Source organism: Mixophyes fleayi, chromosome 4 (genome assembly GCF_038048845.1).
Source record: "Mixophyes fleayi isolate aMixFle1 chromosome 4, aMixFle1.hap1, whole genome shotgun sequence".
Classification (NCBI taxonomy): Eukaryota; Metazoa; Chordata; class Amphibia; order Anura; family Limnodynastidae; genus Mixophyes; species Mixophyes fleayi.
Genome location: NC_134405.1, coordinates 220,248,553 through 220,270,781, shown reverse-complemented (window position 1 = coordinate 220,270,781; position 22,229 = coordinate 220,248,553). Strand labels below are relative to the sequence as shown.

At 35.9% G+C, this 22,229-nt stretch overlaps 1 protein-coding gene and 1 long non-coding RNA gene across 5 annotated transcripts in view; both read right to left on the bottom strand.

Annotated features, from left to right (window-relative positions):
• Window positions 1-22,229, bottom strand: part of LOC142150075 (uncharacterized) — a 400,752-nt gene that overhangs the window by 74,416 nt on the left and 304,107 nt on the right. The gene's annotated exons all lie outside the window — the stretch shown is intronic.
• Window positions 2,449-22,229, bottom strand: part of METTL25 (methyltransferase like 25) — a 225,742-nt gene continuing 205,961 nt past the window's right edge. For 3 of the 4 annotated variants that reach the window (XR_012691360.1, XR_012691361.1, XR_012691362.1), the window contains 4 exons: window positions 12,547-12,621; window positions 8,008-8,079; window positions 4,803-5,506; window positions 2,449-4,744 (listed from right to left, as the gene is read on the bottom strand). Coding sequence is in view for 1 of the 4 variants with exons in the window: in XM_075209364.1 (XP_075065465.1) it covers window positions 5,417-5,506; window positions 8,008-8,079; window positions 12,547-12,621 (237 nt within the window). In the remaining 3 variants the exon portion in view is untranslated. Of the gene's footprint in view, window positions 5,507-8,007; window positions 8,080-12,546; window positions 12,622-22,229 lie in introns of all 4 variants that reach the window. The other variant, XM_075209364.1, reaches the window with a different exon arrangement.

Sequence of the window (22,229 nt, the reverse complement as noted above, 5' to 3'; positions counted from 1 at the left end):
CACATGTGATTCCTTTATTTGATCGGGTTCTATACAACCCAAGAATAACAAATCTACTGACCGCCACATCAAGTAGCCCACCATTACGTGTTTATCGCTAAATACGATCTATTGTCAACTTCACTGAACTGTGTTAGCAATATAAACAAACCATATATTTATCCTCTCCGTTACCTAAACATAGAAAAATAAGGTACATTTTTTTTTTACTTAAAAGAGAACATTGATATCATATACTTGGAACATAAAATACATACGGTAGAGAATATATTACAGTTTAACAGACATGATGTTATAATATATATTAAGCCACTTCAAAGGTGAGTTTCCAGGTTAAATCCAGTAATGTGTTGCCCTATTCTGTTAACTTTGTGTTTCATTAGTCCTCTCCTTTGTATGTTAAACCTCGATAGTTGTGTGTATGCGGAAATACTTAAATAATGTACATGAGTACATTATCAGTCTGTGTGTATATGTATGGAGAGAGAGAGAAAGTGTACAAGGGTGCACATAGATGAAGAGAAAGCTACACAAAAAAAGAAAAAGAGTGTGAAAGATACACAGAGACTAAACGAGAGAGAGAGAGAGAGAGAGAGAGAGAGAGAGAAAGAGGGTGCACACTGTATAGCAGTGTAGGAATAAGGATAGCAGGCAGTTACAGGATTAGTAGATTGCAGAAGTACATTGCATTATATACTGCATATATTGAAGAGTAGATAAAACAATATAGATGTAAATGCAGAGTGTGATCACATATAGTATAGAAAGCATATAAATATAAAAAGCAGAGTAAGTTCGGGGAAGAGATACCTGGCAATGGATTGCAGAGTGCCCAGAGAAACGTGCTGAAGATGTCCTGAAGAAAAGTGGACTGTGGTTGCCATACCCTATGCTATAAAACATTTTTCATGAAAAATAGCATTTCTTTCAGAGGATAACTTGAAATACATAAAGAAGAAAGTCTATAAATATGACATTTTCGTTAGACCATATATGCTTATTTCTTTCGAGTAAACCCACACTTAATGTTTTAATTGTAAGCAATTTTAAAATTGATGAGGATTTCTTTTCGTAATTTATAATGTACAAAATAACAGCTATATCTATTATCCACCATTTTTATTCCTTGATTTAAATGTGGATTTTGAAATCACATCCACTTTTAGCACTTTAATATGTAAGGTATCTTGCACTTTTATGACAATTGTTTCATTTTTAATTATATTTTCTAAGCTACATTGTTAACAGGTCGTTATATATTAGCAATTTTCACTAGCTATGGTTATGTTTACCAAAATTTCATGCATTAAATATTTTATGTTCATTAAGGTTCTACATTTTCTTTGAAATCCATATTTTGTCGCAAAACTAGGTATGAGAAATAGATTTCATAGTTATGTGAAGTGAGGCTACTTTCTTAGGACGTAATATAGATATTTTTTAAATGAGAGGTTGGAAACAAGTAGTGTGTTTAAGTCATACTACAGTTTCTTATTTTATTCCTTGGGAAAATACACTCAGTGGCCACTTTATTAAGTACACATTTTAGTAGAGGGCAGAACCTCCCAAATTGCCTCCAGAATAGCCTGAATCCTTTCTGGTGCATGGATTCAATAAAGTGCTGGAAACATCCTCTGGTCGATGTTGCCATGATAGTATCACACAGTTGCTGTAGATTTGCTGGCTGCACATTCATGCTACAAATCTCCCTGTCCACCACATCCCAGGTGCTCTATTAGAGTGAGATCTGGTGACTGTGGAGGTCAATGGGGTACACTGAACTAATCAACATGTTTGTGGAACCAGCTTGAGCTGATGTAAGCTTTGTGATGTGTTGCGTTATCCTGCTGGCATTGGTCATTATAAAACTTGTAGGCCGTTTCCATAAAGGAATGCACATTGCTAGCAATGATACTCAGGTAGGTTGTGACATTTAAAAAAATGCTCAATTGGTACTAAATGGCCTGCATGCCAATAGAACATTCCCCACCCCATCACCAGCCTGCACTGTTGACATGCGGCAGGATAGATCCATAGATTCATGTTGCTTGCACAAAATTCTGACCCTACCATCTGCATAACACAGCCTTTACTTTGATTATATTTCTTCCCCATTCTGGTGTTTGGTCAGGACAACAAGTGAACCTTTTGAAAGTGTCTGCATGCTTTTGTGCACTGAGTTGCTGCCCATAATTGGCTGATTAGATATTTGCATTAACGAGCAGGTGTACCAGTGTAAAGCAGCATTACCAAATTTTGCTGTGGGTTCTGGGGATGCACTGTTCCTCTGTTATAACATTTACTTATGTATAAGCAGGGATGGAAGCATATAGAAATAAATGACACACCGAATATAAAACATTTATATTTTCTGCATTTCAAATGACCTATTGGAAACTCAATTCTGGAAGGGATTTACTCCCTGCTATTAAATTAATAGCTGCTTGTAATCCTCTTGAGATGTGAATTTAGGGACAGTAGCCAGAAGATAAACAGCACACATAAAATATGACTTACAAATGGCAAAAGAGTAAAACTGGATAGCTCTTACCAAGACATTTTATTGAGACTAAGAAGAGTTTTTACGGACAATGATGGGATGTATTTTGATACATCCATTCATGTATGATGATGAATACACAGTAAAAATCTTCATTAAAAGCCTACAATTTATTAACACATCTTTAATTATAGTAATCTGCAAAAACAGTGGATTAAACCAAAACATTTCTACTATAAAACAATACAGCTAATAACTTTCAAATCCTGGTTCATATTTCAATACTCAAGAAATTAAGTTCAGTTGCAGAACTTGCATACGGAAATTAAAAGCAACTAGCAGATTGATGTATGGTGAAGAAGATGGAGAAGACAGACAGCCAGTTGTCATTCTTTGGTTCCTAAGACTGAATTTAAAGACAGCAACATATGCTGTGCAGTAGAAATTGCTGTCAAATTAAAAATGTACTGCACAGAAAATAAGGCAAGTTTAAAAACATAATTGGCAGCAATGTGGTATATAACATAACAGATCTCTATGAGACTTTTCTGTGAGCAGCTTTCTATAATTACATACACTATTGCTAAAACTTTTACGCCATGATTATACCATGCAATGGAAACTGAAATGGACTATTGGAAAGGCAAAAATTGCACCTACATTTTACATATTAAATACTTTATTCACCTACAATTACAAAATTATGGATTTCAGTGCTTTGATCCACAAATATATTCACTAAATTGAACAATTTTTAGATTGGAAAAAAGTGGAAAAAAATGCATGAAAGAACAGGTCAAACAAAATGTAATGAAACATGACTGGAAAAAGTTTAAGCTTCAAGCCAGTAGAAGAAATGAGATTGATTTTTAAATGGTTTACAAACTGCTTTTAATACAAGTTGTCAATAAAGTTTTTGACAATCAAAAAGAGCCCCTTTAAATAGTGGATCCCAAGCTCAATCAATCAACATCAACACAATCCATGAAGGGACAAAACGCATTGCAGCAATTCATAAATACATTCACACTACACAGGATTTGAGCAACGCAGCTGTGATCCATCGAGGTTGCTGAATGAAGTCCAGCTCAAACCACAAGAATATACACTGAATTTGCTTTATTAACCATCATCAAAGGTTGCAAGAATACCAAGTGGAACAATGGGTAGTGAAATAATATACTGTAAGAATATAGCTGAATGGTTGCTGTAGACTGTTACTACATCTACTTGGACTTGATTTTACTTTTATCCACCGTTTAAATTGACAAAGGAAAAAAAAAATATTTATACAGACCTCTCTTCCATTCCACAGGGTGACATACTTGTATTATAAACACAACATCACTCCCATTTTACATACGTTATGCTTGACTTAATTTGCGCTTGTTTCACACCAGCAGAACCATATAAGATGGTGATTCATTACATGCTGCTATATTATTGACTGCACATTGATATATCAGTATTACATTGCGCTGTAAATGTTTGTAGACATATGGTTTCATATACATTTACAATGACATCTAGATAGGAAGAACATTTATTTTCAGATGTAAACATTCAAGGACTGAAGAATTCAGAAATGCTGCCAGCATTCACGATGCTCCCAAAGGCCCACGCGTTACTATCCATGGTAGCGGTCACGTAACATGCAGTCTATGCATAGGAGAGCGTGCCGTGCAGCACTGCCATTTCTTATGTGAGAACATCACTTCACCACCCCAACACAGAACTACAGTTCTGCTACATAATAAAGTTCCTATCAACTTGTTTTTCACAGGATAGTAAAAGTTACAGCACCATCTGCAGTCTACAGCTGTTCTTCTGTCCTGCAGTAACTGGGAATACTCAGATCAAAGCTTACCACCCACTCTAAATGTTCTCTCTCTGTCCACAGTCATTTTAATAAAAATTAGTCAGTGTACCCATAATTCTTATGGGTGGACCCAATTCCAGAATTGTCAATCTGGTTGACAAACACTGCAAATGTGTGAGATTCTATTTTTATTAAAAACAGTTAAAGCTGAAATGCAGATTATGATGTCCAATAACAACCAAATTCAATATTTTGTAAAAAAAGAAAAACAAATCCTTAAAAAAAAACACAAAGCAAAGCAAAAGCAAATATAAAAACACTTTTTGGCAGATTCAGTTAGCTACATGGGACCGCTAGGTAACACTTCAAGGTCCGGCTGCGTACCTTGCTGGCTAACATGGTACAGAAATCTCCGCTCATTTTCACTCACATCTCCATGGGATGTGAGGGAAAATAAGCAGAGATTTTAGTAACACCTCCGACATGATGTGTTGCAGCGGACTGTGCAGGAAACACATTGCGTCACCTCGTGGCTACTTGAATCTGCCCCTTTGAGTGTGCTATAAGAAAATATATGTGATTTTCATATATCTGTGTTAAACATATTAGCAGTGACTTTATGCTGCATTTTCAGATATAGAATTCACATAATTCAGTAAAAATGTGCACCTCTAGCTCATTCAAAATATTATAAGAAATATTGATTGGAAAAGAAAGTTATTCTAAAAATTACTTAATTGCAGTTCATTAGTGAAAATTCACAGCTCTAGTCCAATATGTATAAACTTTAAAAAAAATATAGCACTTGATTAAGTAGTGTGATAGAGCTTTCATGGTTAGATCAATTTAGTTTAAAATAATTTTTTAAATAATCTGCTCTTACATATATGAAGGAAGGTTTTTCCCTTTTAAGCAGTTATTTGCTACGAAAAAAAAAATTGGTTTAGCACCAGTTCTGGATAGGACACATGCAGTCACAGAGTGAGAAATGTGAATGAAGCTACTAAAATCTTTGCACAAATTTTTGCAGTAACATAAAGTTTGTTTTGCATATGATACTTATAGACTGTGGCGGTTGAACCTAACACATTAAGCCATTAAGGCTGTTTTAAGGAAACCACGGCATAGCATCGAGGTGATTTCACAGGGTCAAACAACTTCACCAGTCCAGACCAGGCTAAGTTTTCCTTGAGGGGAAAAAAAAAGTATACATTTAATTAGGAATTATTTTTCAAAATATAACACATTGGTATACAACAGCGCTCACATCAATTTCAAGAACAAAGTGTGTCATAGCTGTACGAGCTCCATCTACGAGGGAGATAGAGATTTATAAAGGACAACTAACTAAAAAGCACGTTGCACTAATAACTGATATATATATATATATATATATATATATATATATATATATAAATATACTTCAGGTGGTTAGATCATAGGAAAGGCATTTTCCCCGTGCACATTACTGTGCTGTCCACCCTAGGATGATCATCCCCATAGCACCAGCATGAATTGGCTTTAGAGATCTCAACACTAAGAACAAATACTGAGAATTATGTCTAACATACAAGGCGAGAGGTGGTTTTGAGCAGAGGTCCATTTTTATAGGCCAAGTAGAGATACAGAGAATGACATCAGACAGATGAAGAGAATTGGTACTGTGCAGTTGGTGAACAAAGGAAATCATACACATTTCCTTGGACAGAATTTTAATCCATTAATCAAACTGTGACTGTCTTGGCAAACTACAGATACTGCTAAATGGATAAGCTAGTGAGTCACACTTTTCCAGCCAGAAAAGCTTGTAGTCCTGAAGCTCCTGTAGTGACACACAGAGGTAAAGGAAAACTTTACTTTATATGCATGAAGCACTTGTTTTAGTTTCCTTTTATGAATTACTAAGGAAGAAACAAACCACCACACCTTTCTGACTAGTAAGGCATGGAATTTTTTTCCCATTACTTTTCATTAAAGAGTTCACAAATATAAGAGGTGGAATCAGGCAAGATATACCTCGATTGGATGTCAGCCAATAGATGCTTAAAGTTATAGACACAGCAACATCAGGACAAGTTGTTTAGGCACACAGAAGATATACCCCATACCCCCAGGCCCTGTACTATAAACAGAGCATAGGGTTCTAACATGCCTACATGACATTAGGGGGCATATTTACTATATGGTAGTTCCGTACAACTGCCCATTCCCAGTGTTTTGAAGTCATTTGTTTAAAACGGCACTTTTCTTAAAGACAAAGCCCATCGGGTTTTGTGCAAAAATAATAACTTTATGAAGGATAAGGGAAGAGGTAATAGATGATATATTTACAATGTGAGGAGCAGAAGGGCATATAGTGGATAAGCAAAGCATGTGGGAAAAAAACATTTTCCCAATATCTATTAATAGCACATTTCAAGACTATTGCATATACTAAAGTAAGGTGAAGAAAATGTTACAAATATACTAATAAAGGTTTATATTCTATGTAAAGCAAACGGTAGAACATGTATTGGCTGTAAATATAGTGATTAATAAAACTTATTTTATGCCGCAGTTTCTTTTGCTTTGTTTATACTAGTAATATAGAAAAATCTAACTGGTCAGTTTGAACAATGAAAAACAGAAACAGCAATATGCAGAGATAAAGCTACAATGGGTAGAATTAATGGAGCATATGCTAATGGTAAGTGCATAACTTAATAGTTGACTATTTATACAATTCTACATTTCTTTATTATTAGACAAAGTGATACCATATACACAAACTATTCTGGGAATTTTTTAAGGACAGCAATTCACAAAGCCCTACAATACGCCTGCAATGCTGTGCAAAGTAGGTCAAATCTCTCTTTGGTTTAGTGAAAATAAATCAGTGCTGTATGGAGGATGTCTCATCTGTGCACTTGGAAATCATACGGATTTCTGATTTACAGTAAGCTGGCAGGCAGAAAAATACATCATTATCTGCAGATTTCAAAATTGCTTTTCTGTGTGTAAAAATACCATTTAGAAAAAAATCAGGCATTTATAGCAACATTTTGATTCCAAGAAAGGATTTGAAAGGAAGGGTACTGCAACGGACACGGTGTTACTGTTAAAAAAAAAAAGTTTATAGTGGAAAAACGGGACTGTTCCCTGGAGTATGCTCAAGTTAAGAAGATTGCAAACATCTTTTTCAGACATCAAAGAAGAAGTTGCATAAGACATATTTTCATTTAAAAACTCAGCCAATATATTTCTTAACTTGCTAAGCGAGTTTTTGGCATGTGGGCACTCACTGATGTTATAGCAATCTTAGATAATTGTCTTATATTAAATTAGGTGGCAGCGTCTACTGTAATCAAACTTCATGTTGCTGGGTAACATTAGACAAATCGATCAGTTCAACAAACGCTCGAGCCTGTCACTAAGCAAACTATCTACATATAGTTGCTATAAACATAAAGCCTGGCGTCTTGCAAATTAGACTTCAATTAAAATACCATTAAATTTATTGCTTTAACTTTACCAAAAATAATAACATCTGTGGTGCATATGTTTAGAACTATTTTTCTCTCTCTCTCCAAATGATGCACATTATCATGTGCGTACTCTATGAGCGAGACTTTCCTTATACAGTAAGTGTGAATTATCTCATGTAGCGGTTCAAACTCACTATGTGTCAGACGAGTAAAAGTAAACATACCTGTTCTCTCAGATAGCAAATGCGGTCTAGGAGAATCAAGGCCTCGATACAAGGAGCCAGAAAAACTTTCAGCTGAAAGGAAGATTGATGAAGCATTAATAGAGAATAAAAATCATGTAATACACTTTCAGTATGGGAATGATTGTGTTTATAGAAACCGATCTCCCACACTATACACAGCTCCTAAATCCAATAAGGTTTCGATAGTTTGACACATTACTCTGCATAATTTTCCAAAGCATGACACCCGCTCACCAAGATTGACATTGCAGTATATCGGTGTAAAAACAAATAATGACAGTAGTGCAACATATGGTAAGATTTAAGACATTTTACATCAAGTAACAAACATGACAAATCAGACTAATAATTTCTGAATCTAAGGCTAACTTTAGACAAATAGTAGCCTTTGATTTAGAACAGGATTTGTGTTTTTCCAACCTCTCCTAAATTCAATGTACAAAACAGTGAAGTTTCCATACCAAGTAGTAGTATAATAGTTGTATTAATTTATTTTTTGGAAGAAGCGAAGTCTTAAACATGCATGTGTTAACTTTCTCTGACAAGGGGACACTGGACATTACATCACCAGGTTGCCTTTCGATGTGGAAGTGTAGTTTTGGTTGCATTAGCTTATTTTTGCCTACAAATTTATCCAGATGTCTTTCAGCCATTGCACTGAAATGGAATGAAAGTCAATGACAGCCATTCCAGTGTTGGGGGAGGGCAAGGGAGAATTCTCAATAAGTAGGAGCAGTGCTCTACTGCGCCAAAGTCAACTTCAGCATGATGCAGCAAGAACGGGTTAAACCAACTTCTGTCTCTGCCCATTTTGCAATACTGGAAAATATAGTCTCTTATTGCAAATGGGTATTTGCATCTGTCTATAAAGCCCCTGAAAAACAATCATCTAATTAAATAGAAAGGGAAAGAAGCTTTGTGGGAACTATCTAATTAGCCTAAATTGGTAATTAAACGGGCAGACAAAGGGGTTATTATTGTTATTTTGGCTCAGCAAGATTGTGACTGTTATAGGAGCAGAATTATTACAGTCTGTTCCATTGTTTTCAAATGTAATGACATTGTGTAAAGGGGACTGAACCAAATACTTGTGACTGAATTGTGCATAATTATTCTCAATGAGTTGAGATACTGAGCAGTATAAGAGCCAATAATAGCTAAAGTTCACACAATGAATTCCTCACAAAAACAAAACAACCAAATTATGCATATTTTTTCCATGCATAGAAAACACATGAAAACCATATGGAAAAATACATGGGTGCCAACACTATATGGCATTATATAAAGCAAATCATTCTTTCACAGCTTTGTTTGCCAGCCCACTTGCAAGGATATCAACTTGGCAACTAAATTTTATACATTACAAATTGTGCCCTAAGCTTTACAAAATAACATTTAACATGATAGGTAACTGTGGAACGACTAAATACCTATAGGCAAGCCATGGAGCCATAATAAGTTAAGTTGTAAAAGTGAACAATCCTCAAAACTGAACATTAAATTAATAAAATAATACTATTATAATAAGATGATCTTGCAATAATTCCAAGATTCCTGGTTAACTTTTCCTCAGATGTGGAGACAAGGATGGAGAAACAGATGAACCATTTCCAGCAGCTGACCAGTGGAATAAGGATTTAATCAAATTTCTTAGGCATTGCCTTTTTGAAAAACAGATATGGGACTTCGTTTTCCCTATTCAAGGCAAGAATTTAATCTGAATCTTTACGTATATAATTCTTGAGAGAGAGAGAGAACAAAATAATTGGATGGAAACAAATGTGCATTTTGAGAGCTGAAGTAAAATGTTATTAGCTAAATACAATAGCATATGGCTTAGACATTTAAAAAAGGCATACAAACCACGTCTTCAATGATATTGGACACAGGCAGAAAATTATACACTTGAGAAACCAGCTCTCATGACTCCATTCTGGGGTATGTACTGTATAATGTCAAAAACAATCACTCACTGCACAATGCACACACACACACACACACACACTAATCCCCAATGTGCACATTAAGACTATTAAAGTAACAACATATGACAACAGTGCTAGAATATATAGACACTGAGGACTACACATATGTATAGAGGAGATTGAAGAATTATCTGCAGAATGGTGGAAGTGTTGTGCTCATTATGTTTACACAAGGAAGCTTGCAGTCAGATAAGAGTTTGTTGGAAGAGGAATATACTGCTTTGTATATTCTGGTGTAAGGCTATACCCAAGTATGTAATCGTGGAGTCACCTTTTTACGAACTTTTATTAGGTATATATACATATGAGAAATTACTGACTAAATATGTATCAAAATACATTTAATAATGAAAATAATATGTATGTGCCAAATAGCCTTATGTAATGAGTTAAGGCTAGGCAGTAATGGAGAATACATCTGTATCTCATACTCTGGTCTCTGGCAGTAAGAGAGAAGAGGTTCTGGCATCTCAAAGTTTATGCACTTAATGTTAGAACTACTAGGTGCTACTCAATATTATTTCATCCTAAACATACTTTAAACATAAATCCAAATGTCGAAATGCATCTAGTGCTGATTTTAAGAGGTGATTTTTCGACTTTTCATGTATTTCTTCTTAGTGTTTTGCAATGTTTACATTATTGCATAGAAATCCCAGAGTACTGGATTTATAGAAACATTGTTACCCTATCATTTTCTACAGCTTAATATGTGTAACATAATGAAATCAAATAAGAGACAGGGGTAGACTGCCCACACGTCACATTGGTAGTTTCCCAGGTAAACTGGTGGCCTCATGTCATCAAGGAGCCATCTCCAATGGTTTTGTAATTTATTAAACTTTATTTTCTTTTGTATTTAACCATTTTTTTGTGGTGGTAGGGCTTATAGGAAGTTGGTCCAGCATTCCATTGCTTTCTGAGGCCAGTAACCTCAATTTACGCCCAATCCACTAACCTATCACTTGAGTGCCCCACAAAACTTTGGGACCAGCGGTAGTGCAGTGGTGAGTAATAGAGAAATTGTTATGCTCCCTGCTGTGTGACTGCACACAACATATCAAACTCTAGACACTCTTCACTTTCTGCTTAGAGAGACAGAGCATCACAGCGGAGTGGAGCACAGAGCAGGAGGAGGCACATGGCCCAGTCAACAGGAAAGTGAGGTGACTGCGAGTGATGGTGAGGGATGGATTGGAGGCATGGAGATATACTGTATTAACAGGGGCATGAGAAATTTTAGGATTAATAGTGCAATTCAGCAATGTGAGGTCTTAGAATTAAATGTGGGGACAAATAATGTAATGTTTAGACTTATTAGGGAAACAGGCCTATTTGCTAACTGTGAATATATTAATAAGTATTCAATAAGAATAGTGGCACTACATAACACCACTTTTACAGAGATTTCATCCACACCGAGTATAGTGTTGTCTATGACCAATATTACCCTTAGAAGTATGTAGTTTGCTGAAGAAAACAAAAATCCCTCCAACTGTCACCTGCCCCGGGGGTGATATTTATGTGCCTATCTTGTAATAAATTGCCATTTATATGTCAAGTAATCAGAATAGCAAACCTGGAACTCTATGAACGTATTATAACTAATCACTTGCAATTAGCACAATATAAGGCTAGTATACAACAGGAAACAAAAACTACATATAAACAGAAAATAAAAAAAGGAAATATGTCATTAAAAGTTACAGTGGCAGGTACCCTATTTATTTTAAGGCCTGAAGTGCCTGGTAATTTTGACAGCTCATCTCCTAATCAAAACATGCAAGTAAGGAAAGAATAGCAACAAATATTATTACATAGTATTAAAACACATACCATGTGTGTATTGAACAGGTGGCTAGAAATCAGAAACATTAACTCAAGGTAACACTTGCTATAAAGGCTATTCAGCAGTCAATATTAGTGGAATTTAAAATATTAATGGTATGTTGGTGACAATCCCACATATGATCACATAAACCAACCAGCACATTTTTATCAGCATCTGCGATGAAATGCTTTGGAAAAACACAATTTAGGAGACTATTCTCTACACAATGTTAGGTTTTACAACTTCTGGTAACAATTTATGGAAAGAATTCAATATACTGCTTTGTTATTCAAAGGTTTCCTGGTGATGACTCCATATTGGGATTTAGATCAAAACTCTTTTCATTTACAGGTTATGTATTGCACATGTTAAGGATATTTTGCATTGCAATTATAATCTGTAAAAACTTAAAAGGGGGTAGTCTACCTTCAGACACCTTTATCTTTCAGACTTTTTTTTCCCTTAAGATATGAGGAAAGTTGCTATGTAGAAACAATTGTTTCTGATGCAGACACTACAGCTTACCTGTTGCAGTAATAAACCAATCTGCACGGGAGATTAAAACATTTACTTCTATTCAAAGTGTGTATCCATGACACTGCTTTCATTTAACCAGTGTCCCATTAGAATGCAAAGCACTAACTCTATTACCAAAGACATATAAATGCCAAATGTAGCATAAACATATTGAAATGTTACCCTGTTAAATGCCTCCAACTCATTTCGTCTGGGCTCATACTTTTCATAATATCCCATTATTTCTTGGTCTGAAAGCTGAAGAAAGGGAACAAATAAAATGCATGTAATTACAATCATGTCATGTTTTGAAGAGAGGACACTATCAGTGATTTATACATGTAATGCAATGACCAACTACATCATTACAGGAATCCAAACAAATCCACGAACAGCCGAGAAACACTCGCGTGTAAAGTAAGAGAGAGGGAGACATAATCTGAACAGTAATTTCAGCAACAACGCAAGTCAATTGGTAGAAAATTGAAAGTGGAAAATACTAATTCATTTTAGAATCTATGATGCTCTATAAGCACAAATCTTTACCATCATGAATTTAGAACATTTTACAAGGCATATTATCTTGGTCAAATCTTCTAAAATGTATCTATCTGTAGTGTATTGTGTGAAGATGGGTGCATTTTAATAGTCAGAGTAATATTAATGTGGGAATTAAAATAAAATGTAATCAAGTGCGTTTACAAAAGGGTATTAAGTAGATGTGTAAGCACAATGTCAGATGTGTCTCTTTTTTATGTGTGCTCCTAGATGTACTTTATGAGTTTTAATATCTGCACAGAGAAGAATCTATAATGGGTGCCTTTAGCTGTGAATAGCATAGGATAAAACAGTATATTGCAATAATGGACACACATCACCGCTAAAACTAAAAATATGCCTGTTTATGCACACTTTTAATATGGACAAACTACATGTAGCACTGTAAACACAAAGTGAGGACTGCAATGTAGCTGTGATCATTTATTGTTTATTTTAATAGAGAAGATACCTATTGAATGTGTAATAGTTCATTGAGATAGCAGGTTATGGAAAATGAATTCAACAAAATCATTTAAGTAAATGTACAAAACCATAACTACTATATGTCTGAAAATAATAATAATAATGAAAAATGTGAGTTAAGTGGATGCAATAGGGTATGTTGCATGAATTGGTGGTGGAGAAGGTGTAGGAAAATAGGAGGTTATTCGATTAGCAGAGATGAGCTCTTCTAGTCGTGGTACTTCGATGAGGTAACAAAGATAAAGTGAAATTTGCACGCATGGTAAAAACTAGGGAGAGGAGTAGGGCCATGAATTAACACGATGTACAAGTGCTCAGAGGAAATAATGCACATGGTTTGGCGTAAGTGTCGTTCTTGTGGGTACACTAAAACATCTGCTATTCTAGCTAAACAGACAACAGGGTTAGTGAACTAAGTAAGGTTTGTGTTTTGGAGCATTTTATTTGGATACATATATACATGTTAAAATGCATGTGGTGTTTTATGTCTGGAATACTAAGATATGGGTAAATTGTAATTTAAAAGACTACAATAAATCATGGATTTGGCTATGTTTACGTACAAACTGTAGGAAATCAGTATGGAACCTAATAAAAAATGAAAACCAAAATATGAAATTAGCCACAAATAGAAAGTGCAACAGGAGAAGCTAAACGAATTTCTCTAGAAACTAATGACAATGTTTTTATAATACAGTAATATGTTATGAGGAAAGCAGAATGTCATCTGCCACTAAATTGCTCCACCATTTGTGCATTACTCAAACTGATTTCAGAGCCGCAGTGTAGTTGTTTATTTCAGTAACAAAGTATAGATAAATGTATTTACTGTTACGGGGTGGTGTGGAATTGTTAAAGGAATTGCAAATCACAGAAAAAACAGTTCTGTTGTGCGTTTATGACATACTGTATATTTTAAACAGAGCACTGTAATTTGGTAACGTGATCCATAGTTTTTCCAGAGGAGTCTTACTTGTGCTCTGCACACTATGCTATTGTTGAATATTTTGTCAGTGATGATTTCCCAAGTCACATAAGAAATGTGATTTGTATTTAGTCAGACAAAACATTCTCTTTTCAATCTAAAAGATTTTATACTGAAACAGTAAAACAACAGTGCAACAAAGTATAACCGTATGGTGTAACATTTGAGAGGTACAGAACCCATAGTAAAGTAGAATTGTTCTTATTCCCTGAAACATGGTTCTTAAATCCATTGACATGGAAATAAATAAATGATGATGAATGATGATGATGGAAATAATTTCTATGGATATGGGACTGCTAAAACAAATATTTGCATTTGAGGAATAACCAAAAGTTAAACCTGTTTTTTAAAGTTTCACCTGAATCGGAAAAGCATACACAAATAATCAATCTAGGTACTGTTTGGCAGACATTAACTGTCTAACATGCCAAAATTGTACATGCAAATCCTTATTACAACCATAAAAACGCAATATCCGTCAATAGATTTTCTTAAATCCCAACCTGGCAATGACACAAAAAGATCTTTATTTTCAGGAGGCATAGTTGTCAGGATAATCCGAAATTCTTCAAATCAATATGTTAAAGACCTTTAATGGATTAATCTCTACACAAACCAGCTTGGGCTTGGCATATGAACACTGCAGTTTAGTAAGCATATAAATCGTCTGCTGAGCTAATAAACCCAAAATGTAATTTATGACTGTTAACACTAAAATGTTTATTTTCCCATTACAATAGTCTAATTGAGACAACATAGGAATTAATTCAGTTAATACTTAAATCACTTACTCTACAGTTTCTGGAGTTAAAAGAAAATGGAGTTGAAACTATATAATATAGTAAAGTACACAGCTCTATTGTCTTGCTAGATGATTTTATTCTCTTCTGAATGAGATCCACACTTACATCCCGCTCCTCAGTCTCAAAGAGAATCCTAATCTCAAAGAGAAATCTGCTTAAGTTTTCCACAGCAAACAGTGTGAGTTCTAGCAACTAGAGTATGCCTGCTAGTATAAAGATGTGGTAGAAATAAGCCGCTAACTTCAGTTTACCCCCTTTTAAAAAGTCACCCAAATAAGAAATTATTGGTGTATTTAAGATTCAGTGATAAGCTATTGGAAGCAGATGCCCTGGCCATGGGAAATAATAAATGAGGGTAGCTTTCAGTGGCGCACGCAGGGGGGGGGGGTTTTCTGGGTCTCCAGAAACCCCTCCGCTAAAAAAGTGCCCTATATAGTGGCACTGTACTATACAGCAGCCGCGGCTGCTGTGCATGCGCGGCAGCTCTCTCGCTTTTTTTTTTTTGTCCGTAGAGTGGAAACCCCCCCTTAAAAATGCTCCGTGCGCCCCTGTTTTTCTTTTTGAACTACTAGAGCATTTCTTGAATGTATTGCTCCGCTTCTGGGATCAACATATATGGAGCAGAGACAGAAACTAAAAAGGAAACAAAAAATGTAAGCATTTCTGTGAGAAATAACTAGCACAGGAGAAAATGTTAATTCATAGACATACGTCCATGTTTAAAGCCAGAGCTGCGGACTAGGGCGTAACACAAAGCTTCAAGACCTAACTTAATGAAATAGAAATGTAAATTCTTCAAAAAGATCATCAGTACTAGAAAATATTTAAGAATTCTTATAAAGGTTTTAAATACAGGCACTGTGATCAACGTTGGGTACAAGAGGCAAATGTCTCCCTGCATTGCTCTAGGTTATTGTACTTTGCATGGTTTAGCTATTCACAAGCTGACCTGTAATTCAGCTCAGTGTATCATTGCAGACATAAAGAAAAGCGTTTCCCAGAGGTGATATATCAATAATGTGAAATGTAAAAGAATCGACAATGATTTATAGCAAATAATGAGTCGCCACCTGGCTTATCTAAAGTAATATAATAAACAAATTCAATCATGTTGAATCTTATGCACTAAAAGCTGTTACACAGATAAGGCGGACATAATGGTCCCAACAGAAGCAACTTATCCTTCGTTTAATGTACTTAATGAGTTGGAAGTCCTTGCTTTAACATTTTGGGCACGAACATCATCATACATAGCATTGGTTTCTGACAGAAATACAAACAAATGTCTCACAAGAAGAGCAACACAGAGAATAATTGCATAAGTTTACACCAAATGACTCCCCAGTATTTTTAATACAGACACAATATACAATGAATCATCATCATTTATTTATATAGCGCCACTAATTCTGCAGCGCTGTACAGAGAAATCATTCACATCAGTCCCTGCCCCATTGGAGCTTACAGTCTATATTCCCTAATATAGACACACACAAACAGACAGACAGACAGAGAGAGACTAGGGTCAATTTTGATAGCAGCCAATTAACTTACTAGTATGTTTTTGGAGTGTGGGAGGAAACCGGAGCACCCGGAGGAAACCCACGCAAACACAGCGAGAACATACAAACTCCACACAGAGAAGGCCATGGTCGGGAATTGAACTCATGACCCCAGTGCTGTGAGGCAGAAGTGCTAACCACTAGGCCACTGTGCTGCCTGAATAATAATAATAATGAAACTTGGACATACCACCATACACACAAGTGACTCATCCTGCTGTGCCCTTTACCTCTAGCAACCTCATTTACATTAAAACGAGACATGGTCAATTTAGATTCCCCTAAACTTTTTAATAGTTGTTCACTCTTCTTAAACTTCCCCTTGTTAATAAGGAGCGGTAGATTCCGTCTCTTATCCTGGTAGTGGTGTCCCCTATGGTCTAGTGAAGACAGGAAGTGGGGTAGCCTTCAGCAATCCACATTACTCTACTGAGCTTGTACAGAGAGGAAGTTTGGCTCTCAGCAGATTCTTCCAGTGACAGTTGAACTGAAAAGATGTAATAATTGGAGCTGCATCCATTTTGTATAAACTTATATATAGATATATAAAGTGAGCGGAGGGACAAAATATATATGAGCAACCTGTTTGCTGACATTGTCCACAATATAAACTTGCTACCATCAACATATATGAATGTACTATAATAGTGTTAAGTACATTAACTACATAAGCTTGTCATACTGCTTGTCTGTTACAGCCAGTATCAACCGTGGGCAACTGTATATAACAACAAGTTCTGAAAAAATACCAACAATGTGGTTAAGTCTAAAAGCTAGTTGTGGTTTAATATCTACTACTAACGCCGCTGACACCTATTACATATAACAGCACAAGTACCCTGATAATAGGTTTCTGCCAATACCTCTTTTATTGTAAACCTTTCTATATTTTGGATAGTGTTTCAAACTCTCTCGTTATGCTCCTCCGTTACTCTCTTTCCTGTTCCCAGACTGTTTTCGATTTTTTTTCAAGCTTTTCCTCAGCACCTTTATCTCTCTCCAATTCATTTATGTTTCTGTTTAACAGGGAGATGTCTTTTCCTCTCTCTCCCTCACACTGCCCATTCCTCTGGCTCAAACTACTGCTTTGCTATTGGCTGGATCGAAGGTGTGGTGTCAGGCTCACTTCAGCCAAGTGACAAAGATGGGCATGTGCTGAAAGCTGGGCTTGTTCCCCTTTGTATTTTAACATTGCTGTACAAAGAGAACTAAGCAAAACTTCTCTAGTATCCACAAATAACTACCTGGCCAATATACATATCGGGGAACCTCAAAAGGTGTCTTTTTCAGCAAGTTATTTTCCTGCTGTGTGGTTATAACCCTACATAGCTTAGTGTTGTCAGCAAATATTGACACTCAACATTTAAGGCCACCTGCAAGGGCATTAAAAACAAAATTTAAAAAGAGCAAATAAGAGACAATTGATTACAGTTAAATATTCACCTGCTCGCTTGTTTTAAAATCCTTCACTACAATTACAGCATCTGGCTAAGTATCTACCAGCTTTGCAGATCTGGACACTGAAATTTTCACTCAATCTTATTTGCAATGATGCCTAAGCGCCATCAATTACTATCTATTTTAATTGTAATTCATTAAAAAAAGGTGTTAGCTTTTTTTTTTATTTGACACTACAGAGTATTTTGTGTTGATCTGTAGTAAGAATTCTCAAAAATCCATTAGATTCCATGAAGAAGAAAAATTGTGAAAATGCCACATGGGATGAATATTTCTTATGACCACTGTATATATTATAGCTGGTGCACCACTGATAAATATTTGTGTGTTAATATACTGAATGAAACTGACCAAATCACCAGGTGTATAGATATGGCGAGCAGAATGAACCAATGAATTGGAAACCATGTAAGATGAAATATATTAAAAGTCTTTTTTATTCATGCAAACATTCAAAACCAAATATTGGACTAAGGAGACAGTTTTATCAACTTAAATTATCAAGCTGAAAGTTACAGTGGCAGCCGACCAGTTCCCCATATGATAAGTATACAATCCAGCATTCAAGTTGAGGAGCAAATATTAAAGTATTTGGTAAGTTATACCGCTTTCATACTGCCGCCCCGGCAATAACCCGGTTTTTTCAAGCCGGGTTTTTGCCGGGGCTCAGAAACACCATTCATACTGCACCTCGGACCCGGGAATTTCCCGGGTTGACCCCATTCATACTGCACAAGTCTGTGTCCTGGCAATTTGTGGGAGTCATCACCAGAGCAGTTTTCATTGGCTGAAAAATGGTGATGTCATAATTGCTGGTAATACACACTTTTTCAGTGAAATAAAAGCAATTTTCTCCAACAAACTCCGATTCTGCTTCAGCTTGATCTGCACTCCACCATCCACCATTTCTCCTAAACTCCTTCTCGAATCTTCCACGGGCTCCCACCGATGACATCATCCTCCAGAGACAGGCAGACAGCCAATCAGCTTGTTTTCTGTGCAACCCGGGTTGAAAAACCCGGGTTTCACCATTAATAGTGCAGGCGACCCGGGAATTACCAATCGATAAATCCCGGGTTGAAGACCTGGGCTTTTAGACCCGGGATTTTTGACTTGTACCATTCATACTGCACCAAGACCCGGGTCGTTTGAGCTTGCCCCGGCAAAATCCCCGGGATTTTGGTGCAGTATGAATGGGGTATTACAGACCCTAAATCATCATTAATCAACACTCCCTAATGTGCTGATGACACCAGAGAAGAGGGATTTACTGCTCTCACCAGCAGTAGTATTCCCAAGCAAGTAGTCCTGTCATTGGTAGTAATCTTAGCTGCCTCTCTTCCTTCAAATCTCCACCAACAGCTAGATATAATTTATATTAAGTGAACTCTGTTTGGCTGCTGTAGTTCAACAGAGGAGAGGCAACTAAGAAAATAATGATGTAATTGATAGTACTATCTTCAGTTTGAGGCCTGTGCAAAGATTCTCATTTGTGCCCAAAAGTGTATACTGTGCCTGCACTAAAATGACTTATGGCTGCAACTGGTATATACCTAAATAGGCGGTGCACACAACTACATAACAGTTCATCAAATAAATAATTTTCTTTACACTTTTTGTACATGGAACCAGTTTCTGATAATGATATTTTGCTAACTATCAGGCTATTCAACCACAGCAAACATTTCAGTGCAGATCTAAAACTAGTAAGGCGCTTTAGAGCTCACTGAAACGGAAAGAGGGATAATAAAACGAGTTCTACAAAACATGATCTGTAGCTTTAAAATAAATACCGCAAATTCAAAATGTGATATCATAAAATGATGAAATATATAAATATGCAATGTATTGTGACAAAGACACGAGAATAGTGTTTCAGGGCAGATATGTTAGTCCCAAATGTCTAATACATGTTTTACAAAGCACAGGGAGACTGTTTTGTGTGGGAAGGAACTTCACAAAAGAGTTTGTTTAGCTTTAGAAAAAAGCTGGTAAGGGCTCTGGGGGTGTAAATGGAGAAAGAAGGATGGGCACCATTTACAAGAAGCAGTCAAGGTCTTCTGTTCTGCCAGTCTGACAGCAGACTGATTAAGGGTTGCACCTGTAAGGTGTGTTTTCAAAGCATGTCAGTTTGGTCAGTCTTTGTCTCTGTTCTGCCTGGGGAAAGGGACAGCAGGGAGTGTATAAGAGAGAGCCTGATATCTATTGTGAATAAAACTTATGTGCTGGAACTGTTTTTGTTTAGCTTGATACCCAGGAACGACATGTGCCGGACAGGCAAGATGTTTATTTTGAAGTTTTCTTTATTTTTTTTTTCTACTGAATAGAACTGGCTGAAGCCAGTTGTACCTAAACCTTGGACTTGAGTGACTTCTCTGCAGCTGTACACTACCATCTACCCCAGGAGATGGCACCTGTTCCCCTAACCCGTTTACAGTATATACCAAAAATATGAATGTCACAGATATGATCATGCATTTTATTACAGAATATTTTACTTCTTAACTCTGAATTAATAGAGCACAGTTGGAAAGTTGGGTAAAAATATTGTAGCATACATTTTACAATTGTTACAACATGACTGATTTATTCACTGTCCAGTACATAAATATTTCTGAATATTTGCTGCACATTTTTGCAACTATTCTGATACTTTCTAAATGACCATTAAAATATGAATGTTTAATTTTTAGTTTGCCAATGTAAATGTTAGGTAATTTGTTTAGCACTAAAAACATTAATATAAAATCCACATACAATTGTTAATTGGAGGTCTTCCAGGACGTCAGTTGCAGTAAATGTAAACGAATAGAGCAGGCAATGTTTAGAATAACACAACACAACTCCTGAACATGAATAGCACCGCAACTGGGTAATTGGAAACAATGCTCACCACTTCCAAACCCAATTGCATTCAGGTATATGGTTTCATTTTGGTAGTGTACTGAAATGCAATGTTATATAGGGAAAACCTAGGCAACATTGGGGGGAAACTTTTACACAATTTGTGCAAACCCATTCATTTACTTAAGAATGTTAGCGCACCTATATAGTATAGCGATAGTAAATGTGTACTTTATTTTAAGCATGAAGTCATGATATAACTAGGGAAAATGTGTATATTTATTTATAGTATTTCCTATCCAGACAATGAAGCAGCATGTAGGCTCCACTATGTGCCTTGATTGGGATGCCATTGTCTAACCGCCATTTTTAAATGGTATTTAAATGGTAGTGCAAAGTTAACCAGCTACTGTTATGCTGTTTTCACACAACATATGGTTGGCACAGAGGTAATATCGACAGCGAAATAAAAAATAGAAAGTAAAAAACAGAATCCCTTGGCCTCAGAAATAGTGGCAGCTGAAATGCCAGTGATCCTTTTCTGTTGATGGGTAAGGGAACTTTGGATTGTGTCTCCCTTGACAAAATATGATCAACCACTCATAAGACGTTACTGGTGATATCAAAATAGTGTAAACAATGCTTTAACTACATCAAGTAGTTGTCAGCATAGAGCTTGGACCAGAGACTGCCAGGTACCCGCAGATTACATTTACCCATATGCTCTTAGAATACATTAGCTATTAACAAAGTGTAGACAGGTGTTTGTGGGATCTGAAGTAATGATTTTATACATAAAATATAAAGTAAGACCATGCACATTCAGACTCATTTTCAACAGACAGTTTGAATGGAAATATCATTAGTGTGCCAAGGTGAATTGTATATATTTTTTAAGGACATATGTGGCTTAACTTTGGTACAATGTGTGATTTTTAAGACTAAGGGAAAACATTATATATATATATATATATATATATATATATATATATATATATAATCTTTATATATCTATATCTATGTGTGTGTGTGTGGGCCCATGTATATATTGTGTGTGCGCATTATTTTAATATAATATGTGAGGGAAGGGAGGATCTTAATAAAGTGTGGGAGGTAGGCTATTTAATGGTGGAGTATAGGTGGGGGCTAATTATTTAAGGTGAGGTGAAGGAACCTTGAATTTCATGC